At 39.0% G+C, this 17646-nt stretch overlaps 1 protein-coding gene across 2 annotated transcripts in view; it reads left to right on the top strand.

Moving 5' to 3' along the window:
- Positions 1 to 17646, top strand: part of pax3b (paired box 3b) — a 65721-nt gene that overhangs the window by 40452 nt on the left and 7623 nt on the right. Inside the window, exon 8 of one of the 2 annotated variants that reach the window (XM_072911940.1) lies at positions 8982 to 9261. In XM_072911940.1, coding sequence (XP_072768041.1) covers positions 8982 to 9261 — 280 coding nt within the window. Of the gene's footprint in view, positions 1 to 8981; positions 9407 to 17646 lie in introns of those variants that run through there. The other variant, XM_061925931.2, reaches the window with a different exon arrangement.

The following is a 17646-nucleotide window of genomic DNA, read 5'->3' as shown; positions in this document are numbered from 1 at the left end:
CAATCTACGTTCCCATCGTCACCTATGGTCATGAGCTTTGGGTTTTGACCGAAATAACAAGATCACGGGTACAAGTGGCCAAAATTAGTTTTCTTTGCCAGGTGGCGGGTCTCTCCCTTAGAGATAGGGTGAGAGGCTCTGTCATCCGGGAGGAGCTCAGAGTAAAGCCGCTGCTCCTCCACATCGAGAGGAGCCAGATGAGGTGGTTCAGGCATCTGCTCAGGATGCCACCCGAACGCCTCCCTAGGGAGGTGTTTGGGGCACGTCCGACCGGCAGGAGGCGAAGGGGAAGACCCAGGACACGTTGGGAAGACTATGTCTCCCGGCTGGCCTGGGAACGCCTCGGGATCCCCCGGGAGGAGCTGGACGAAGTGGCTGGGGAGAGGGAAGCCTGGCTTCTCTGCTTAGGTTGCTGCCCTCGCGACCCGACCTCGGATAAGCGGAAGTAAATGGATGGATGGAAAAAATAATTATATTTTAATAACTTTCAAAATCTAAAAACATATCAATACAAGTTTAAATATACTATATAATGATTTGTACCTAGTTATTAAATATTATTACAAAAGTAATAATATATATATATATATATATATATATATATATATATATATATATATATATATATATATATATATATACACAGGTAAAAGCCAGTAAATTAGAATATTTTGAAAAACTTGATTTATTTCAGTAATTGCATTCAAAAGGTGTAACTTGTACATTATATTTATTCATTGCACACAGACTGATGCATTCAAATGTTTATTTCATTTAATTTTGATGATTTGAAGTGGCAACAAATGAAAATCCAAAATTCCATGTGTCACAAAATTAGAATATTACTTAAGGCTAATACAAAAAAGGGATTTTTAGACATGTTGGCCAACTGAAAAGTATGAAAATGAAAAATATGAGCATGTACAATACTCAATACTTGGTTGGAGCTCCTTTTGCCTCAATTACTGCGTTAATGCGGCGTGGCATGGAGTCGATGAGTTTCTGGCACTGCTCAGGTGTTATGAGAGCCCAGGTTGCTCTGATAGTGGCCTTCAACTCTTCTGCGTTTTTGGGTCTGGCGTTCTGCATCTTCCTTTTCACAATACCCCACAGATTTTCTATGGGGCTAAGGTCAGGGGAGTTGGCGGGCCAATTTAGAACAGAAATACCATGGTCCGTAAACCAGGCACGGGTAGATTTTGCGCTGTGTGCAGGCGCCAAGTCCTGTTGGAACTTGAAATCTCCATCTCCATAGAGCAGGTCAGCAGCAGGAAGCATGAAGTGCTCTAAAACTTGCTGGTAGACGGCTGCGTTGACCCTGGATCTCAGGAAACAGAGTGGACCGACACCAGCAGATGACATGGCACTCCAAACCATCACCCAACCATGCAAATTTTGCATTTCCTTTGGAAATCGAGGTCCCAGAGTCTGGAGGAAGACAGGAGAGGCACAGGATCCACGTTGCCTGAAGTCTAGTGTAAAGTTTCCACCATCAGTGATGGTTTGGGGTACTACCCGTGCCTGGTTTACGGACCATGGTATTTCTGTTCTAAATTGGCCCGCCAACTCCCCTGACCTTAGCCCCATAGAAAATCTGTGGGGTATTGTGAAAAGGAAGATGCAGAATGCCAGACCCAAAAACGCAGAAGAGTTGAAGGCCACTATCAGAGCAACCTGGGCTCTCATAACACCTGAGCAGTGCCAGAAACTCATCGACTCCATGCCACGCCGCATTAACGCAGTAATTGAGGCAAAAGGAGCTCCAACCAAGTATTGAGTATTGTACATGCTCATATTTTTCATTTTCATACTTTTCAGTTGGCCAACATTTCTAAAAATCCCTTTTTTGTATTAGCCTTAAGTAATATTCTAATTTTGTGACACACGGAATTTTGGATTTTCATTTGTTGCCACTTCAAATCATCAAAATTAAATGAAATAAACATTTGAATGCATCAGTCTGTGTGCAATGAATAAATATAATGTACAAGTTACACCTTTTGAATGCAATTACTGAAATAAATCAAGTTTTTCAAAATATTCTAATTTACTGGCTTTTACCTGTGTATATATATATATATATATATATATATATATGTATATGTATTTTTTACCTGATGTCAGACTTCCAAGAACCCCAGCAATTCAGTCCCAAACATTTTGCAATGCACATGTCGGGATGGGTAGACATACAGCAACAAGAAACAAGCAGTCAAGCGCTCAGAGCAGACTCGGCCTGACTGCCTCGAGGTAATGTTACAATTTTCCATGCTGACAAAGCAAGAAGAAGTTGCTGGAAAGTACAATAAGGCTCCACTTTTGAAAATGTTATAGACTAATGCTAGTTTGCTTAGGATATGCCATAGACATTCTACTAATTAGCAATAGCGATTTTACATGGCGATTTTAACACCTTTAAATTTGGTAATCAAAACTAAACCTAAGATGCACATTACAATCAAACTGTTGGTGTGTAATAAACACAATACTTACGGCATACACACTTTTTAGGGCTCAACAAAAGAAAAGACTGGTACATCAAACTAAATGGCAAATACTACTTCCTGGCTTATTGGGCATAGCCTATACATTATTGCCATCTAACAAATAAGTCCTAAAAGATGAAACTCATCATAGGTCCCCTTTTAGTTAAAGAGGAGTGGTAATTGCTTTTTTGGCAAAATCTAGTATTCACAATAATTAATCAAGTTAAAATCATGATGCAGTAAGTTGAATGATGACTTTTGTTACTGGATACTTTCTAACACGCTTCTGCCATGGAGATCTTGTATCTGTAAGTAATTTTATAATTACCCTATTTTTCGGACTATAAGTCGCAGTTTTTTTCATAGTTTGGCCGGGGGTGCGACTTATACTCAGGAGCGACTTATGTGTGAAATTGTTAACACATTACCGTAAAATATCAAATAATATTATTTAGCTCATTCACGTAAGAGACTAGACGTATAAGATTTCATGGGATTTAGCGATTAGGAGTGACAGATTGTTTGGTAAACGTATAACATGTTCTATATGTTATAGTTATTTGAATGACTCTTACCATAATATGTTACGTTAACATACCAGGCACGTTCTCAGTTGGTTATTTATGCGTCATAAAACGTACACTTATTCAGCCTGTTGTTCACTATTCTTTATTTATTTTAAATTGCCTTTCAAATGTCTATTCTTGGTGTTGGGTTTTATGTAATAAATTTCCCCAAAAAATGCGACTTATTTTTGTTTTTTCCCTTCTTTATTATACATTTTCGGCCGGTGCGAATTATACTCCGGAGCGATTTATACTCTGAAAAATACGGTATTTGATTTTGAAAAATTTGGTGTTTTAGACTCCAATATTGTTGAATTTACGACACTTATTGCATATGTCTAGCTTTTGTGCTGTTGTGTGCTTAGTCGTTGTGTAGCTGCTAGCTCATAGTAGCCTATAAACCTACCATGTTTACTTTTTGTATATGACTTGACTAAAATGCAAGAAAAGACCAACCTTGTGTGCTTATTTGAGGTTATTTCGATGTTAGTTGGCTGTCCAGCTTTGCATAAGTAATTGCACTGCAGGACTGCTTGTATCAGAGTTTATATCTGAAATGTTAAATGCCAGCCGATATAATCTAATGAAAAAATGTTTAACTGATATTGGTCTGGTAGCCAATATCATTATTGGATCGGACCTAATTGTAATAACCCAAAAAGCTACCAGAACGATTTGTAGGCTGAAATAATGTTTTTGCAAAATTCCGAAGACGTCAAAATCTTCAAATAATATGTCCGTAATAGAGATCGTCAATGTCCGGAATTTCCACTATGAAACGTTGATCATTCTGGGAACTAGTGGCAGCAGAGGCCCTGTCTTGTAACTGAGAAGCATAAGAAGGCATCACGGGACGCGACGGTTGTTGTTTATTTTATGGGTCCGGCCACCAGCCCATTTATTTAGACCCCCACTGTAGCAACTAATCTATTGGTCTCCAAATACAATGTGACATTGGTTGCTTAAGCACTATGATAAGCGCACTTTAGAAACTTGATTACTTGGATTACACTTTAATTATACTTTATATGAATTTTAAAAACTATATCATTTACTACTTTCTTCTTTTTACATAATGTTGTCTTTTTATATGATTTTAGATATGAAAATATGTATGCAAAAAACATACAATTCAAATTAATTTACCAAAATTGTGCATGTGTACATACACAGTTACACGTTGTGCCTCAAGGAATGCATCTTGTGATTACATTCTTAAAATGCCTGCACTGGTATCCCCTCTTGTGAAAGCAAAATTCATTTTTATTTGTATATATTTCATATGGCGGAGAAAAAATATCCAGACTCAGATGTTTTTCCCTTCGTCCCGACATTCTTCTTTGCAAACTCCTTGACCACTGATTCGAGCCTCTGGCAAAGGCAGTGCTTCGATAAGAAACACCCTGGAATGGTGAGTCAACAGCCCTCTTTTGAGGCTGGAAAGGCTCCAGAGAAAGAGAGAGTGAGAGAGCGAGACGGGCAAAGATATGAAACAAACAGAAATATGACACATGAGAGTCACAAGACTAGATTAACAGTTTATTATACTTTGGCAACTTTGTTTTGCTACTCATTTATGTGTGCACCATATTGTGTTTGGAAACACAAATTCAGGAAAATGTTACAGGGCATGATAGGAAACATCTCCTTTCTCCAAATCAATATGGACTCATCCCTCTTCTCCTTCTTGGGAAATGATTTAAACAAGACCATGTGTGTGAGTGGATGTAGAATAACTGGAAGGGTCGGGAGGACCCATAGTTCTGCATACCTGCTTCCCATTAGGACAACTTGAGAAGCCTTGAGGCTTTTGCTTGATCTGATGGAGGTGGGATGCGATACATTTAGAGCGAGCAGGTTCAATTACACTTACTTTTAAAGGTGATGAACACAGCCTACATTTATTATCGGCTTTCTGATTTTTGCTGGTGAATTCAGTGAGCATCTGAGGATGGATACCAGTTGAAACCATTTGCCCTGCGGCACGTTTCCGTCCTTTGATGGCCAAATAATAGTCTTCCAAATTTGATTATTGTGTCAGTAATAAAAAACAGGTCAGGAGCTAACGTTTTTTTAAGTTCTTTCTTTCGAGACCAGCAAATCTTTCTCAGAGATAATTTATCTTGTGCCATGGGTTTTTGTATCTGTGGAATTCTAAAATGACTGTGGTTGTAGATCTGTGACCAATTGGTTAATTGTCTTTTTCTGGTGCTGTTTGTATGCTGGGAGCCTTTTGTAGGGTTGCTTCAACAATTATTCATGTTCTCTGATAAAAATATAATGGGAACACCTAATCATCTCAATGTAAGTTAACCAACAACCCAATCAAGTCAAGGCAGAGGCATACCCCTGGAGGCCAGAGGTAGCCTGACTGCCAACAGATTATTGGGATGAGCTCCTCACATCCATTATCAGACCATAAACTGGTGCAATGGGTCTTGGATTCTATTTCTGGTTCATCATAATATTTGGCGTCATATGTGTCATTGTTTCTTTTGAGGATGAAGGGGCAATTGCTGTTTTGCAGGCGATGGTCTAGAGTCCCATTAGGCTACTGTTTATTTACCAGAACATTTCAGCGTATTTTGAAAGGCTTAGCCCAGGGGTGTCAAGCATACGGCCCGTGGGTTGCATTAGGCCTGCAAACAGGTTTTATCAGGCCCGTGGGATGAGTTTGCTAAGTATAAAAATGAGCCGAAATTGTTCTAAATGTGTCCACAAGATGTCGCAAAAGCAATTCTTTGTATCTTTGTAAATTATGCTACATATGTAAAAAAATTAAACCACATGATGTTTGTGCACCAGTCGAGGAAAATGAGCAAACTGCATAAATAACATCCTGTAATTTGACTTTGATATTATTTTTTTTATCTTGATAGATTGAAAATTAACACCAGTGAGTTGACTGATGAACATTATCACATAATTTAATCAGAAAATATAAATAACGACAAATAAAGATAGAATACTATTAACTGCAACATGTAAGTGTAAAAAAAAAAATTAACAACATTATGATATGTACATTTTCAAACAAAGAAAACAATCTGAAGTTGTCTTTATTTGTAAGTTATCGTGCCATGATTTTACCAGTCCGGCCCCCCATCTAAAATGAGTTGGACACCCCTGGCCTAGGCGATCATGAGAAAATATTTAAAATTGAATGGAGTGGATTTATACGCTCTTGAAAAAATAATTTTTGAAAGATTTAACCATTTATCATCACTAAGACGTTACTGCTCGCCTCTCCTTCACTTCCTTTGACACGTTCAAAGATTTAAAATAGAGAATATTGGAGGCACATCATGTCTCTATCTGGAGAAGACAATGTTGGACTTACCGTATTTTTCGGACTATAAGTCTCTCCGGAGTATACGTCGCACCAGCCGAAAATGCACAATAAAGACGGAAAAACACATATATACGTCGCACTGGAGTATAAGTTGACAGATTGTTTGGTAAACGTATAGCATGTTCTATATGTTATAGTTATTTGAATGACTCTTACCATAATATGTTACGTTAACATACCAGGCACGTTCTCAGTTGGTTATTTATGCCTCATATAACGTACACTTATTCAGCCTGTTGTTCACTATTCTTTATTTATTTTAAATTGCTTTTCAAATGTCTATTCTTGGTGTTGGGTTTTATCAAATAAATGTCTCCAAAAAATGCGACTTATACTCCAGTGCGACTTATATGTTTTTTTCCTTTTTTATTATGCATTTTCAGCCGGTGCGACTTATACTCCGCAGCGACTTATACTCCGAACAATGCGGTACTTTATTTTTATTAATTACATGTGATCATCAAACCAACATGAAAAGGGGGTATTAGCTCAACAATCTATTTTTCATCCAAACAACACAACATTATAGCAAGTTTAAATGTCAACACGCACACACACAAAAGTCTTGTTGGTGCATTCCAAAACGGGAAATGTATTTGATAAAATCCAACACCAAGAATAGACATTTGAAAGGCAATTTAAAATAAATAAAGAATAGTGAACAACAGGCTGAATAAGTGTACGTTATATGAGGCATAAATAACCAACTGAGAATGTGCCTGGTATGTTAACGTAACATATTATGGTAAGAGTCATTCAAATAACTAGAACATATAGAACATGCTATACGTTTACCAAACAATCTGTCACTCCTGATCGCTAAATCCCATGAAATCTTCTTCCTCGTTGTCGCTCCTGGTATGCGCCGCTCCCTTTCTTTCTGCTGCTCGATCGCCGTTTTCTGCTGCATATTTCACTACGTCCGGCTTGTAATCTGCAGTACATGATTTCCTTTTCGGTGCCATTTTTGTTCAGCCCTTCTCAGTTTTTATAAGTTACCGCCAATGTTGATGTGATCCATTTTAATAGCTCCGGCAGTAGCGTATAGCATATAGCAGTTAGCATTCCATGACCCACAATGCACTTCTGCCATGACCCTCTCCCGCCGAATTCTTATTGGTTGGCGTGTGAGTGACGATTGCTGACGTGTGTGTGACAATTGCGGACATTTTCTTCGTCGCTCACGCGAATGAGTTAAATAACATTATTTGATATTTTACGGTAATGTGTTAATAATTTCACACATAAATTGCTCCGGAGTATATGTCGCACCCACGGCCAAACTATGAAAAAACGTTGACTTATAGTTAAAAAAATACGGTATTCGTGCATCACTAAGTACCGTATTTGATTAACATAACAAGAGCCGTGCTGCTGTGATCGTGCTGTAATAAATAGAATACGTTTGTTTGCAGTTGATTTCTGTTACTAATAATAGTCTCAATCTACAATTCATGTCTGCAGTTGTTTTTATCATGTAAAGTTAATATTTTATTTAATGATTTAGCTATACATGTCCCTGTTGTTTAGCAATGTTTGCTATCGATTTCAAGTCTTGGTATGCTGTTGAGCCAACAAGAGATTTATTCATGTAGTTTACTAATACTATTAAGGGTATTTTCTTGATGATAACAAATAGCACCAAAGACGTTATAACGTGGTCATCTGTGTCGAATAAAGCGCTAGGCTTTCGTGCACAACAACAAAGCTTTTAGTTTCTGTTATGAAAATCGACAACAATTATACAGTGGATTGGACCAACAGTTACAATGTTTATTTATTTAGTTTTATTTAGGCAAAGCAGCCACAATAAAGCACAAACTAATGCGATCTGTTGTCCTCTATTTACACGTTCTCAAACACTACTAATATAGTAGAGAAACACAGAAAATTTATCAAACAAATCAAATGTTCAAACAAACATTTTACAAAAATGATTGCAGACATGAGCATGGTCTGATTGTATTCCACAAGATGATGAAAGTGATACTGTATTTTTAAGAGCCATTTCCTTCGATGCACTTTTGTTATTTCCTTGACTTTATAACCTTTATAAATGTTTTCTTTCAGGAAAGCGCTTTCCTATCTCTCTAGTTGAATGATTGGAACACCCAAAAATAAGAACAACAATACGGCTTTTTCTGCTCAAACTCTTACTTGTTTTAATGCTACACTCAAGCTGGTTGACCATCAAGTGAATTAAGCTACGAAGAAGAAAAACGGACATGGTAGGCCTGCTTGTGCTCCAAACCTATCGAGCATCTCTGGTATCATGCTTACCGGTAATTGCATCTACCTCCACCTGGACACACTACAGGCTGTCCAAGAGCTGACCGACGTCATGATCCAAGTCTTAGGGTAGATTCTCCAGAAGGAGCATTGTCGGGAGTGCATACAAAAGTCATCCAGACCATACACATTCTGAGATGTCTTAAGAAAAATTACAGCAGTCGATCAGCCTTTGTTTCAATCCCAAATGTATATATTTTAATTTTTTGAATCACACATTTTAATTAGTAAGATGTAAAATTTAGCAATCATTAAGATCTGCATTGTTTATCGCTGTCTTCCATTCAGGTGATGGGTCTGTTGAACCCCGGTGGTGTTCCACAACAACCTCAAAGTGACTACGCCATCTCACCCCTGACTGGGGGTCTTGAACCGCCTGCTGGCATAGCCGCCAGCTGTAGCCAACGAATGGATCACATCAAAGGTCTTGAAGGTCTGACCAGCGTCCCCTCCATGTCAGCTCTGCCTTCCCTGCCCAGTTCCCAGTCCTACTGCCATGCCTCCTACAGCTCCCAGGCCTACACAGTCGACCACATGGCGTCTTACCAGTACGGCCAGTACGGACAAAGTAAGGTCAATAGACTTAACTTAATTATATTTTCTTCTTACTGCAGCATTTTGTACCCACACTAGGCTTGTTTCTGAAGAAATGTTAAAACATATGAAGATTGTTGACATGCTTTGCAGAACAGGCCTGCGTAATCTGGAGTGATTTGGGGCCAAAACAAAAATCAGATGTGTTTTCAGTTAGTTTCGTTTGGATTTGATGGAAAACCTTTACTCAGCCTTGTTATCCTGCAGCCCAATCCCATTCGAGTATCATGTGACTGTTTGAAAGCTACAATATGTTTTCTTTGTAGACTTATCTTTGTCCTATCACGTGTTATTTACTTCAGTATAAAAAAAAACACATCTTAAGTAAAACATCCTTGTTGTCCAGCGGTCTCATGATCTACCACAGCAAACATGCACAGACACAACTCTTTATTTATTAACCCCTGATACTGAATCGTGTTAAGACAGTTTGGACCCATCAGTGCTTCCAATGTTTTGGTTGGGCATGATTGTGTCTCAGTGTACAAAGCAAGGTCCATTAAGGCATGCTTGGATGTGTTTGCTGTGCTCAGCACTATCCAACACCTTTGAGATAAACTAAATCAGGACTTGTGACACAGAAATTATTCTGGATGAATGGACAACAAAGCCCACCGACACTCTCCAACATCTTGTAGAAAGTCTTACACGGGATTATTTTGATCGTTCAGTAAAGTCACCTTCAATCAAGGAAAGTCAACCCCTCTAAAAGAACAACCACTCGTTTAGTCATAAGAGTCTTTTCACTTTGCATTACTGTTAGGAATTTCTTGCAGTCAACTTCAGACAAATCATGATTTGCAGGGCAATGCCGTTTGCTGTTACGGTATGATTACAGCAACTGTCGTTTACAATTTGGGTCCACAGGGGATTGACCAATCAGCTCCATACATTTGAGACAAGGCCCTTTAAGAGTGTGACAATGGTCCAATAAGTCTGATCAAATCAATGTCAAATATATTTTAAAAATGACAAACATTTCATAAAATGTTCCAGTAAAATGTCTAAAGTAAAGATTCAGGTTTCCAAATATGAACAGTCTCTAATCCATTGCTGTGTTCAAACACCTACAGTACAAGCGTTAATGCGCTAACCAGGACTAAACATGCGCTCTCATACACCTAAGCATCATGACAAGGCTGTCTTGTACATCTTGATTTGATTAATCAGCAACATGCAGTTGGGCTTGAAGCTATAGAATAAAGTTCTTTTCAGGAGGTGGACAGATCCTAATGGCCTCTGGCAGAACTGCTATTACAAACAGGTGTCAGCACTGAGGTCAGCCGGAGAATCAGCGTTCAACAGTGCAGCTTCATGTCCCAGTGTAGAAGATAGTGATGGTCTATAGCAGGGCTCCTCAATAGGCAGCCCACGAGCCACATCCGGCTCGCCTTTGCTTTTCATTTGGCCCACCAAACACGACCCGGATATAATCCATTTAGTCTCACTGGAGAAGTGTTTCTTCGCGCAATTCTTCATATGCTCTGCAGATGGCAGCAGCAAAGCACACACATCACAAGGAAGCAGCAAACAGCAACTGGCACGAATATCAACGCTTATAAATAGAAACGTCCAGTGCTACCTCAGCTTACGAGTTTAAGGTTTAAGAGTGCAATTGGTTCTGTGACTTAGCTCGTAACCCAAAATACTCACATCTCAATTCAATGTTCCCCATTGAAATCAATTGAAATTCATTTAATCTGTGTTTGGCCCCCAAAAACGCCACAGTTTTTAATATATAACATGCTTTTTAATTAGAAAACAGAACTATAATTTAATGAATATTGTATTCAAACAATAGAATAGAATGTACTACAAACAACTACAGTAGTTTTATGAAGAAATGAAATAATAATGTACAGCATTTACCTTGAAGAGTGGACTTCTACAGTATCTCCTGAGAGCTGTTTCTCCATATTTTCAAGAATAACCGTCTGCCATTTAGATATTTTAACGTCCTTCGCTGTCGTTATCGACTCGATGCGCTTTAGAAGGTTGCAGACTAGCTCGTCCGGTTTCGTCAAGTCGGGTACATGTCATGTTTACCGACGATTTCTTTCTTTTATTAAATTATTATCATTTGTTTCTTTTTCTTAGCACTGTCCTTCGCACTCAATTTCTTCGTTTTCCATTATTGGGAAAATGAAGTTAGGTCTTTCTAGCTGTTAGCTGATGTTAGCCAGTGAGACACCGGATATTTTGGTTTAATCTTACGGGGTTCACTGTGGCATTCGCTTCGCAAACTACTGGTGGGGAAGCTTAACCTAAAACAGAACAATGCTTTGAGACAGCTTGTATTCCCCAAAAACCTGAGCATGCCATTGTACATGGTAGTGAATAATAAAATAGCAGCTGTTGAAGTATTTGCCGTGTTAGGGGAGATCAAAAACACCTCTTTACATGAAGCAGTGCACCTCGGTGTGCATTTTCACAGCCGTGAAATGTGGCCTGTGGAAGCTTATGCAACAACTTCCCAACCGCAAAGCCTTTGTCTCGCGATAGTGCTGAGAAGACAGAGCTTGGGGACACGCTTCCGTCGTTTAGTGGGGCGTGTCGGTGAGGTGTCAAGTGAGATTTTCATGAATTGTGTCTACACTCTACAACTCATGTTTGACCGATGCAAAAGGTGGTAGCAGTGATAGATTTAATCAACAACTGTTCTACCCCATGGAAGTAGTAAGTAGACAGAAACATGTATACAGAGCTAACAAAAGTGGTGAGATGCGTTTGTGACAGGAATGAAAAGAAAAAGGAGTCGTGGTCAGTGGCAATGAAAACAAGTGACGATAACCAGAGTAAAAAGACCCAAAAGTATACATAGTATTTGGTTTCACCCTATTTGCTATGTGTCATGATCTTTCATGACTATTTTGGTTTTGTTATCTACATCCTGTTTCTTTTCCTGTCCAGTGCTCTTATTCTAGTTTCTATTTCTGGTGACTGCGCCTCTATCCTGAGCACTGCCTCCCACACCTGTCTCTGATTGGCACTCTAGACACACCTGTTACTTGTTGCCAATCAGGCTTCTTTATAAACCAACCTGCCCTGCACATGAGGCTGGATCATTTTACTTTGAAGACTGTTGCCGTGTGTGCGCTAATTGTTTGTTCTTTGCCTCGTGTGGCAATTAAATCTAGTTTTACCTGCATTCTGCCTGCCCTTCTCTGCATTCTTGGGGTCATGCTGCATGAAACGCTCACCAGATCCTAAAACTATGTTTCCAAGCATGCAGGAGACATCTACCACTTATTAGGGTCATTTTAGAAGATGGTGCATTAAGTTAAAGTTGAAGTCCCAATGATCGTCACACACACACTAGGTGTGGTGAAATTTGTCCTCTGCATTTGACCCATTCCCATGTTCACCCCCAGGGAGGTGAGGGGAGTAGTGAGCAGCAGCATGCGCCGCGCTCGGGAATCATTTGGAGATTTAACCCCCAATTTCAACTAGGACTGCAACAACTAATCGATTAAATCGATTAAAATGGATTATAAAATTATAAAAATAGTTGCTGATTAGTTTAGTCATCGATCTATGCTATGCGCATGCGCAGAGGCTTTTTTTTTTTTTTCAAAATTTTTTTTTTTTTTTTTTTTTTAATAAACCTTTATTTATAAACTGCAACATTTACAAACAGCTGAGAAACAATAATCAAAATAAGTATGGTGACAGTATGCTGGTTTTTTTCAATAAAATACTGGATAGGATAGAAATGTAGTTTGTCTCTTTATTCCGATTATTAATTGACAGATTAATCGATTATCAAATTAATCGTTAGTTGCAGCCCTAATTCCAACCCTTGATGCTGAGTGCCAAGCAGGGAGGCAATGGGTCACATTTTTATCGTCTTTGGTATGACTCGGTTGGGATTTGAACTCACGACCTTCCAGTCTCAGGGCGGACATTCTAACCACAAGGCGACTGAGGTGCATGAGAGAAAGGCTGCACTACTGTGCTCAAGACCCAGAAAATGCATACTTCAAGAAGTTTTTATCATAAAATAGGATATATATTAATATATTTTCTATGTGAGGAAACGAACGACATTAAATAAATATTAAATGACAGCAAAAACATCAGTTTAATTCAGTTTAATCAGCCACCCGGCAGATATGAAATTATAAAAGGATATTGCTGATTAGACGATGTGTCCAATATCTTTTATTTTTGACTGTCATATGTTGAAACGTACTCTTGGGCGGATGATACTGTCCATCACGTGTCTTTGCAGCGCGAGCACTCCTTTTGTCACAGTTTGGGCATCCTTTCTAAACGTGCTAAATAAAACGTAAAATAATACGCCCAAAACGGTGATGAGTGTTGATAAATCATACTCGGCGTGCTGTATAATATAGTTGCATTTTCGCCTCCCGGTATTCTGCGTTTTGATGATCAGCATACATTTTGCATATTAATGAAGACAAGGACACAAAATGGATTGCACGCCTTATTCTGCTGACTTAACAGACACAATCCACGTTTAGTAGATCAGCTTTTACGTATGCTATCAAGTTTGCACGTGTTTTAGTAATCGCAAACCTTTAGTAAATCAGGCCCATAGCCTGTGGTTCCACCGTAGCAACCATAGGACATGAGCATGGTCTATGCTTTATCAATCAATCAAACATTATAAAGCGCTTTTCATACATAAAAGAAATGCAACGCAAAGGGCTTTACAAACAATACCCAGATCCCCCATTATCACATACGCATGCACGCACGGACATAAATACCAAACACACACTTATACACACATATGCAACTATATGAACAAATGAATGCATGGCTGAGTACAAAGGAGAGATGTGAGTAAACACTATAACAGGAGCCATCTGCACCAGGAGGTCATCAGACCATGGCCACCAGGACGCTGACACATAGCGCCCCCACAGCATGCAGATGGCTCCCTCTGAGGAACGTTGGAAAGTATAAATAGTGAAACCTGTAAAATAGTAAGAACCATGAGTAGAGATAAAGGTTAAAATACAAGTAAGACATATGAAGATCAAAAATAATAATACATAAATAAAAAAGATACAAATACAATTAATATAGATAGAGTAAATATTTAATAAATAAATAGAACAAAAAAATCTTGCATAACTAATAAGATAACAAGTAAAGTACGAATGACTTCAATAGAATTAATTATTAATAGGTAAAAGACAAATAAAAAATGTGGGTCTTAAACCTGCTCTTAAAAACATGAACGTTCTTTGCGGCCCTGAGGTCTCCTGACAAGCTGTTCCAGAGACGGCGGCCACAATGGTGGAAAGATGCCATCCGTCCTGACATTTGGAATGATTAGGAGATGAGTGCCGGAGGATCTCAGGGCCCGTGAAGGTTCGTTCGTAGGGTAAAAGCAAATCTGAAAGATAAGAAGGCCCAATACCATAAAAACATTTATGAACCATAAGAAAAACCTTAAAATTGATCCTACATCACATTCTATTACCCTTTTCTCTCAGTGAGATGTTTTTATCTACTGTTGCTGCAATAAACAAAGTACAGATCCCAACTTAACACACTATATATTCAGGGAAAGTAAATGTAAATATGCACTTTTATCCTTCCTGATAAGCTAAAATATAAAATATTGTTGCACATTTTTCACAAAACAATCCAAAAAATTAATCGTAGTTCCTTTTTGAAAACAAGCGATCAATGTTTACATTTCTAAAACATTTCCAATATTATTGTCAGCTTTATAAAAATGTACAACTCTGTGAATAAATTGCACTTGTTTTCCTGTGTATTGAACATTTCAGACTGAACAGACTTGACTGAACCTTAACATGGAAATTGGTTTCAGTTGTTGCAGATGTTATCTCAGATACTTAACAAGTTCCAATAGTAATTCAAATCACGGCGGTCACAGAAAAATGTCTGTGCCTCGTGGGGGTCATGACAGAAAATAATTAAGAAGCACTGGTTTAGTGAAACTTCACCTTCTCACTGAGATAAGTAAACCAGTTGTGTTCAACTATGGTCTTGAACGCATTTGAGGACCCCCTGGACTGTAGGGTTGCACAAATGGACCGTAACAAACTTTTTTGGGGGTCTGCCACTTGAAAATAACAGGATTGTCAAGGCTGAGACATGTGTTCCATAATACTTTGGATATTTGCTGATCTGTGAGACTTTTTGCAAAGTTCAGTGATCCATGCAAGTGTTTCAAAAGTGCCATCTTTTCTTAGTATTTACTTTATTAGGTATAATTTAAGTATATTTTTGCATCATTGTTAGGCTCCTGAGCAGATTGTGGGTTCGATGCCTTGCTCGAGGGCACCTTGACAGTGCATTTGTAGATTTTGTACAACCTGTCCAATTGGTTATTTCTCAGTCCAGAATTTTGCAGGCTTTTTTTTGTGATTTGTCGCGGCCTAAAATGGCCGAATTTACAGAAGCATATTTAGAAAGTTGCGAGAAAATTTGCAATGTTTTAAAGCTTTCGATGACATTGAATCAACTTGTGATTTTACGAGTTTGTTATTAATGTTTGAGGTGTTTCTTGTAACCTTGACGTCAAAAAGCACAAGCTTGCAAACACAAATTGGAAAACACATATTGTATTAATATTTTACTCGTTTTATAACCCGCAGACTTAAAAGTAGACACTAGATGGCAGTAAAAGCACAATGTACTGTTTTAGTTTATATATAACTCATAATGGTAATAATTATAATTACAGAAAAACACCAACAAAAATTGCATTAATGTCCGCTGTCTGCTGTGTCGTCTACAAGTTGCAGACATTCTCCTTGTATGTTTTATGCTTAAAGTGTTTGTCCATCTTAAACATTTAGAGCAATTTGTAAACTGAACTGTTGAGAGCGATCTAAAGCACTATTTATTGTTGGGAAATGAGAGATGATGAGACATTATCATCACACTTCAAAATCACAACATCTCTGTCATGTTAATGCTGCCTCTTTGCTAGGTCAGCATTGCAAATGAATTGAATCGCCTTACTCTGACTAAACAAAGGCTCAATAAAACGATAATACCGTATTTTCCGCACTATAAGGCGCACCGGATTATTAGCCGCACCTTCAATGAATTACATATTTCATAACTTTGTCCACCAATAAGCCGCCCCGGATTATAAGCCGCGCCTACGCTGCGCTAAAGGGAATGTCAAAAAAACAGTCAGATAGTTCAGTCAAACTTTAATAATATATTGAAAACCAGCGTTCTAACAACTCCGTCCCAAAATGTACGCAAATGTGCAATCACAAACATAGCAAAATTCAAAATGGTGTAGAGCAATAGCAACATAATGTTGCTCGAACGTTAATGTCACAACACACAAAATAAACATAGCGCTCACCTTCTGAAGTTATTCTTCATTCGTAAATCCTTCGAATTCTTGGTCTTCGGTGTCCGAATTGAAAAGTTGCGCAAGCGTGGGATCCAAAATGGCCGGTTTTGTCTCGCCGAAGTCATCGGAGTCAGTGTCGCTGTTGTTGTCCAGTAGTTCTGTGAATCCTGCCTTCCGGAAAGCTCGGACCACAGTTGTGACCGAAATATCTGCCCAGGCATTTACGATCCACTGGCAAATGTTGGCGTATGTCGTCCGGCGCTGTCTGCCCGTCTTAGTGAAGGTGTGTTCGCCTTCGGAGCTGTGTGAAAAAAGCCACCCGGCCTCTTCGCGTAAACTTCCCTTAACCACTCGCTCATCTTTTCTTCATCCATCCATCCCTTCGAGTTAGCTTTTATGATGACGCCGGCTGGAAAGGTCTCTTTTGGCAAGGTCTTCCTTTTGAATATCACCATGGGTGGAAGTTAGCATGGCAAGCTAGAACCACAGTGAAGGATGACTTCTCATTCCCTGTGGTGCGAATATTCACCGTACGTGCTCCCGTTCCACAGTGCGGTTCACAGGAATATCAGTTGCTGTGAAATACGGTAGTAATCCGTGTGCGGATGGAGAGATTGCGTCTTTTTATGAACCGGATCCTTGTCGCTTAGTAGGAGCCATTTTGTGGTCTTTACAGATGTAAACAGGAAATGAAACGTACGGTGATATCCGCGCGTTTTTCTTCTTCTTCCGGGGGCGGGTGGTTGATTACAGTAGAAGAAGAAGCGCTTCCTGTTCTATGGGGGCGGGTGCTTTCCTTGGCGGTTGCTTGCGTAGAAGAAGAAGCGCTTCCTGTTCTACCGGGAAAAAAGATGGCGGCTGTTTACCGAAGTTGCGAGATCGAAACTTTATGAAAATGAATCGTAATAAAGCGCACCGGGTTATAAGGCGCACTGTCAGCTTTTGAGAAAATTAGTGGTTTTTAGGTGCGCCTTATAGTGCGGAAAATACGGTAATTACTAGGGATCAAGGTTTAAGTTGCCCATTCCGATACGATCA

Source organism: Nerophis lumbriciformis, linkage group LG30, assembly GCF_033978685.3.
Source record: "Nerophis lumbriciformis linkage group LG30, RoL_Nlum_v2.1, whole genome shotgun sequence".
NCBI lineage: Eukaryota > Metazoa > Chordata > Actinopteri > Syngnathiformes > Syngnathidae > Nerophis > Nerophis lumbriciformis.
Note: the sequence above shows the minus strand (reverse complement) of the source record. Positions and strands in the feature narration are given on the sequence as shown.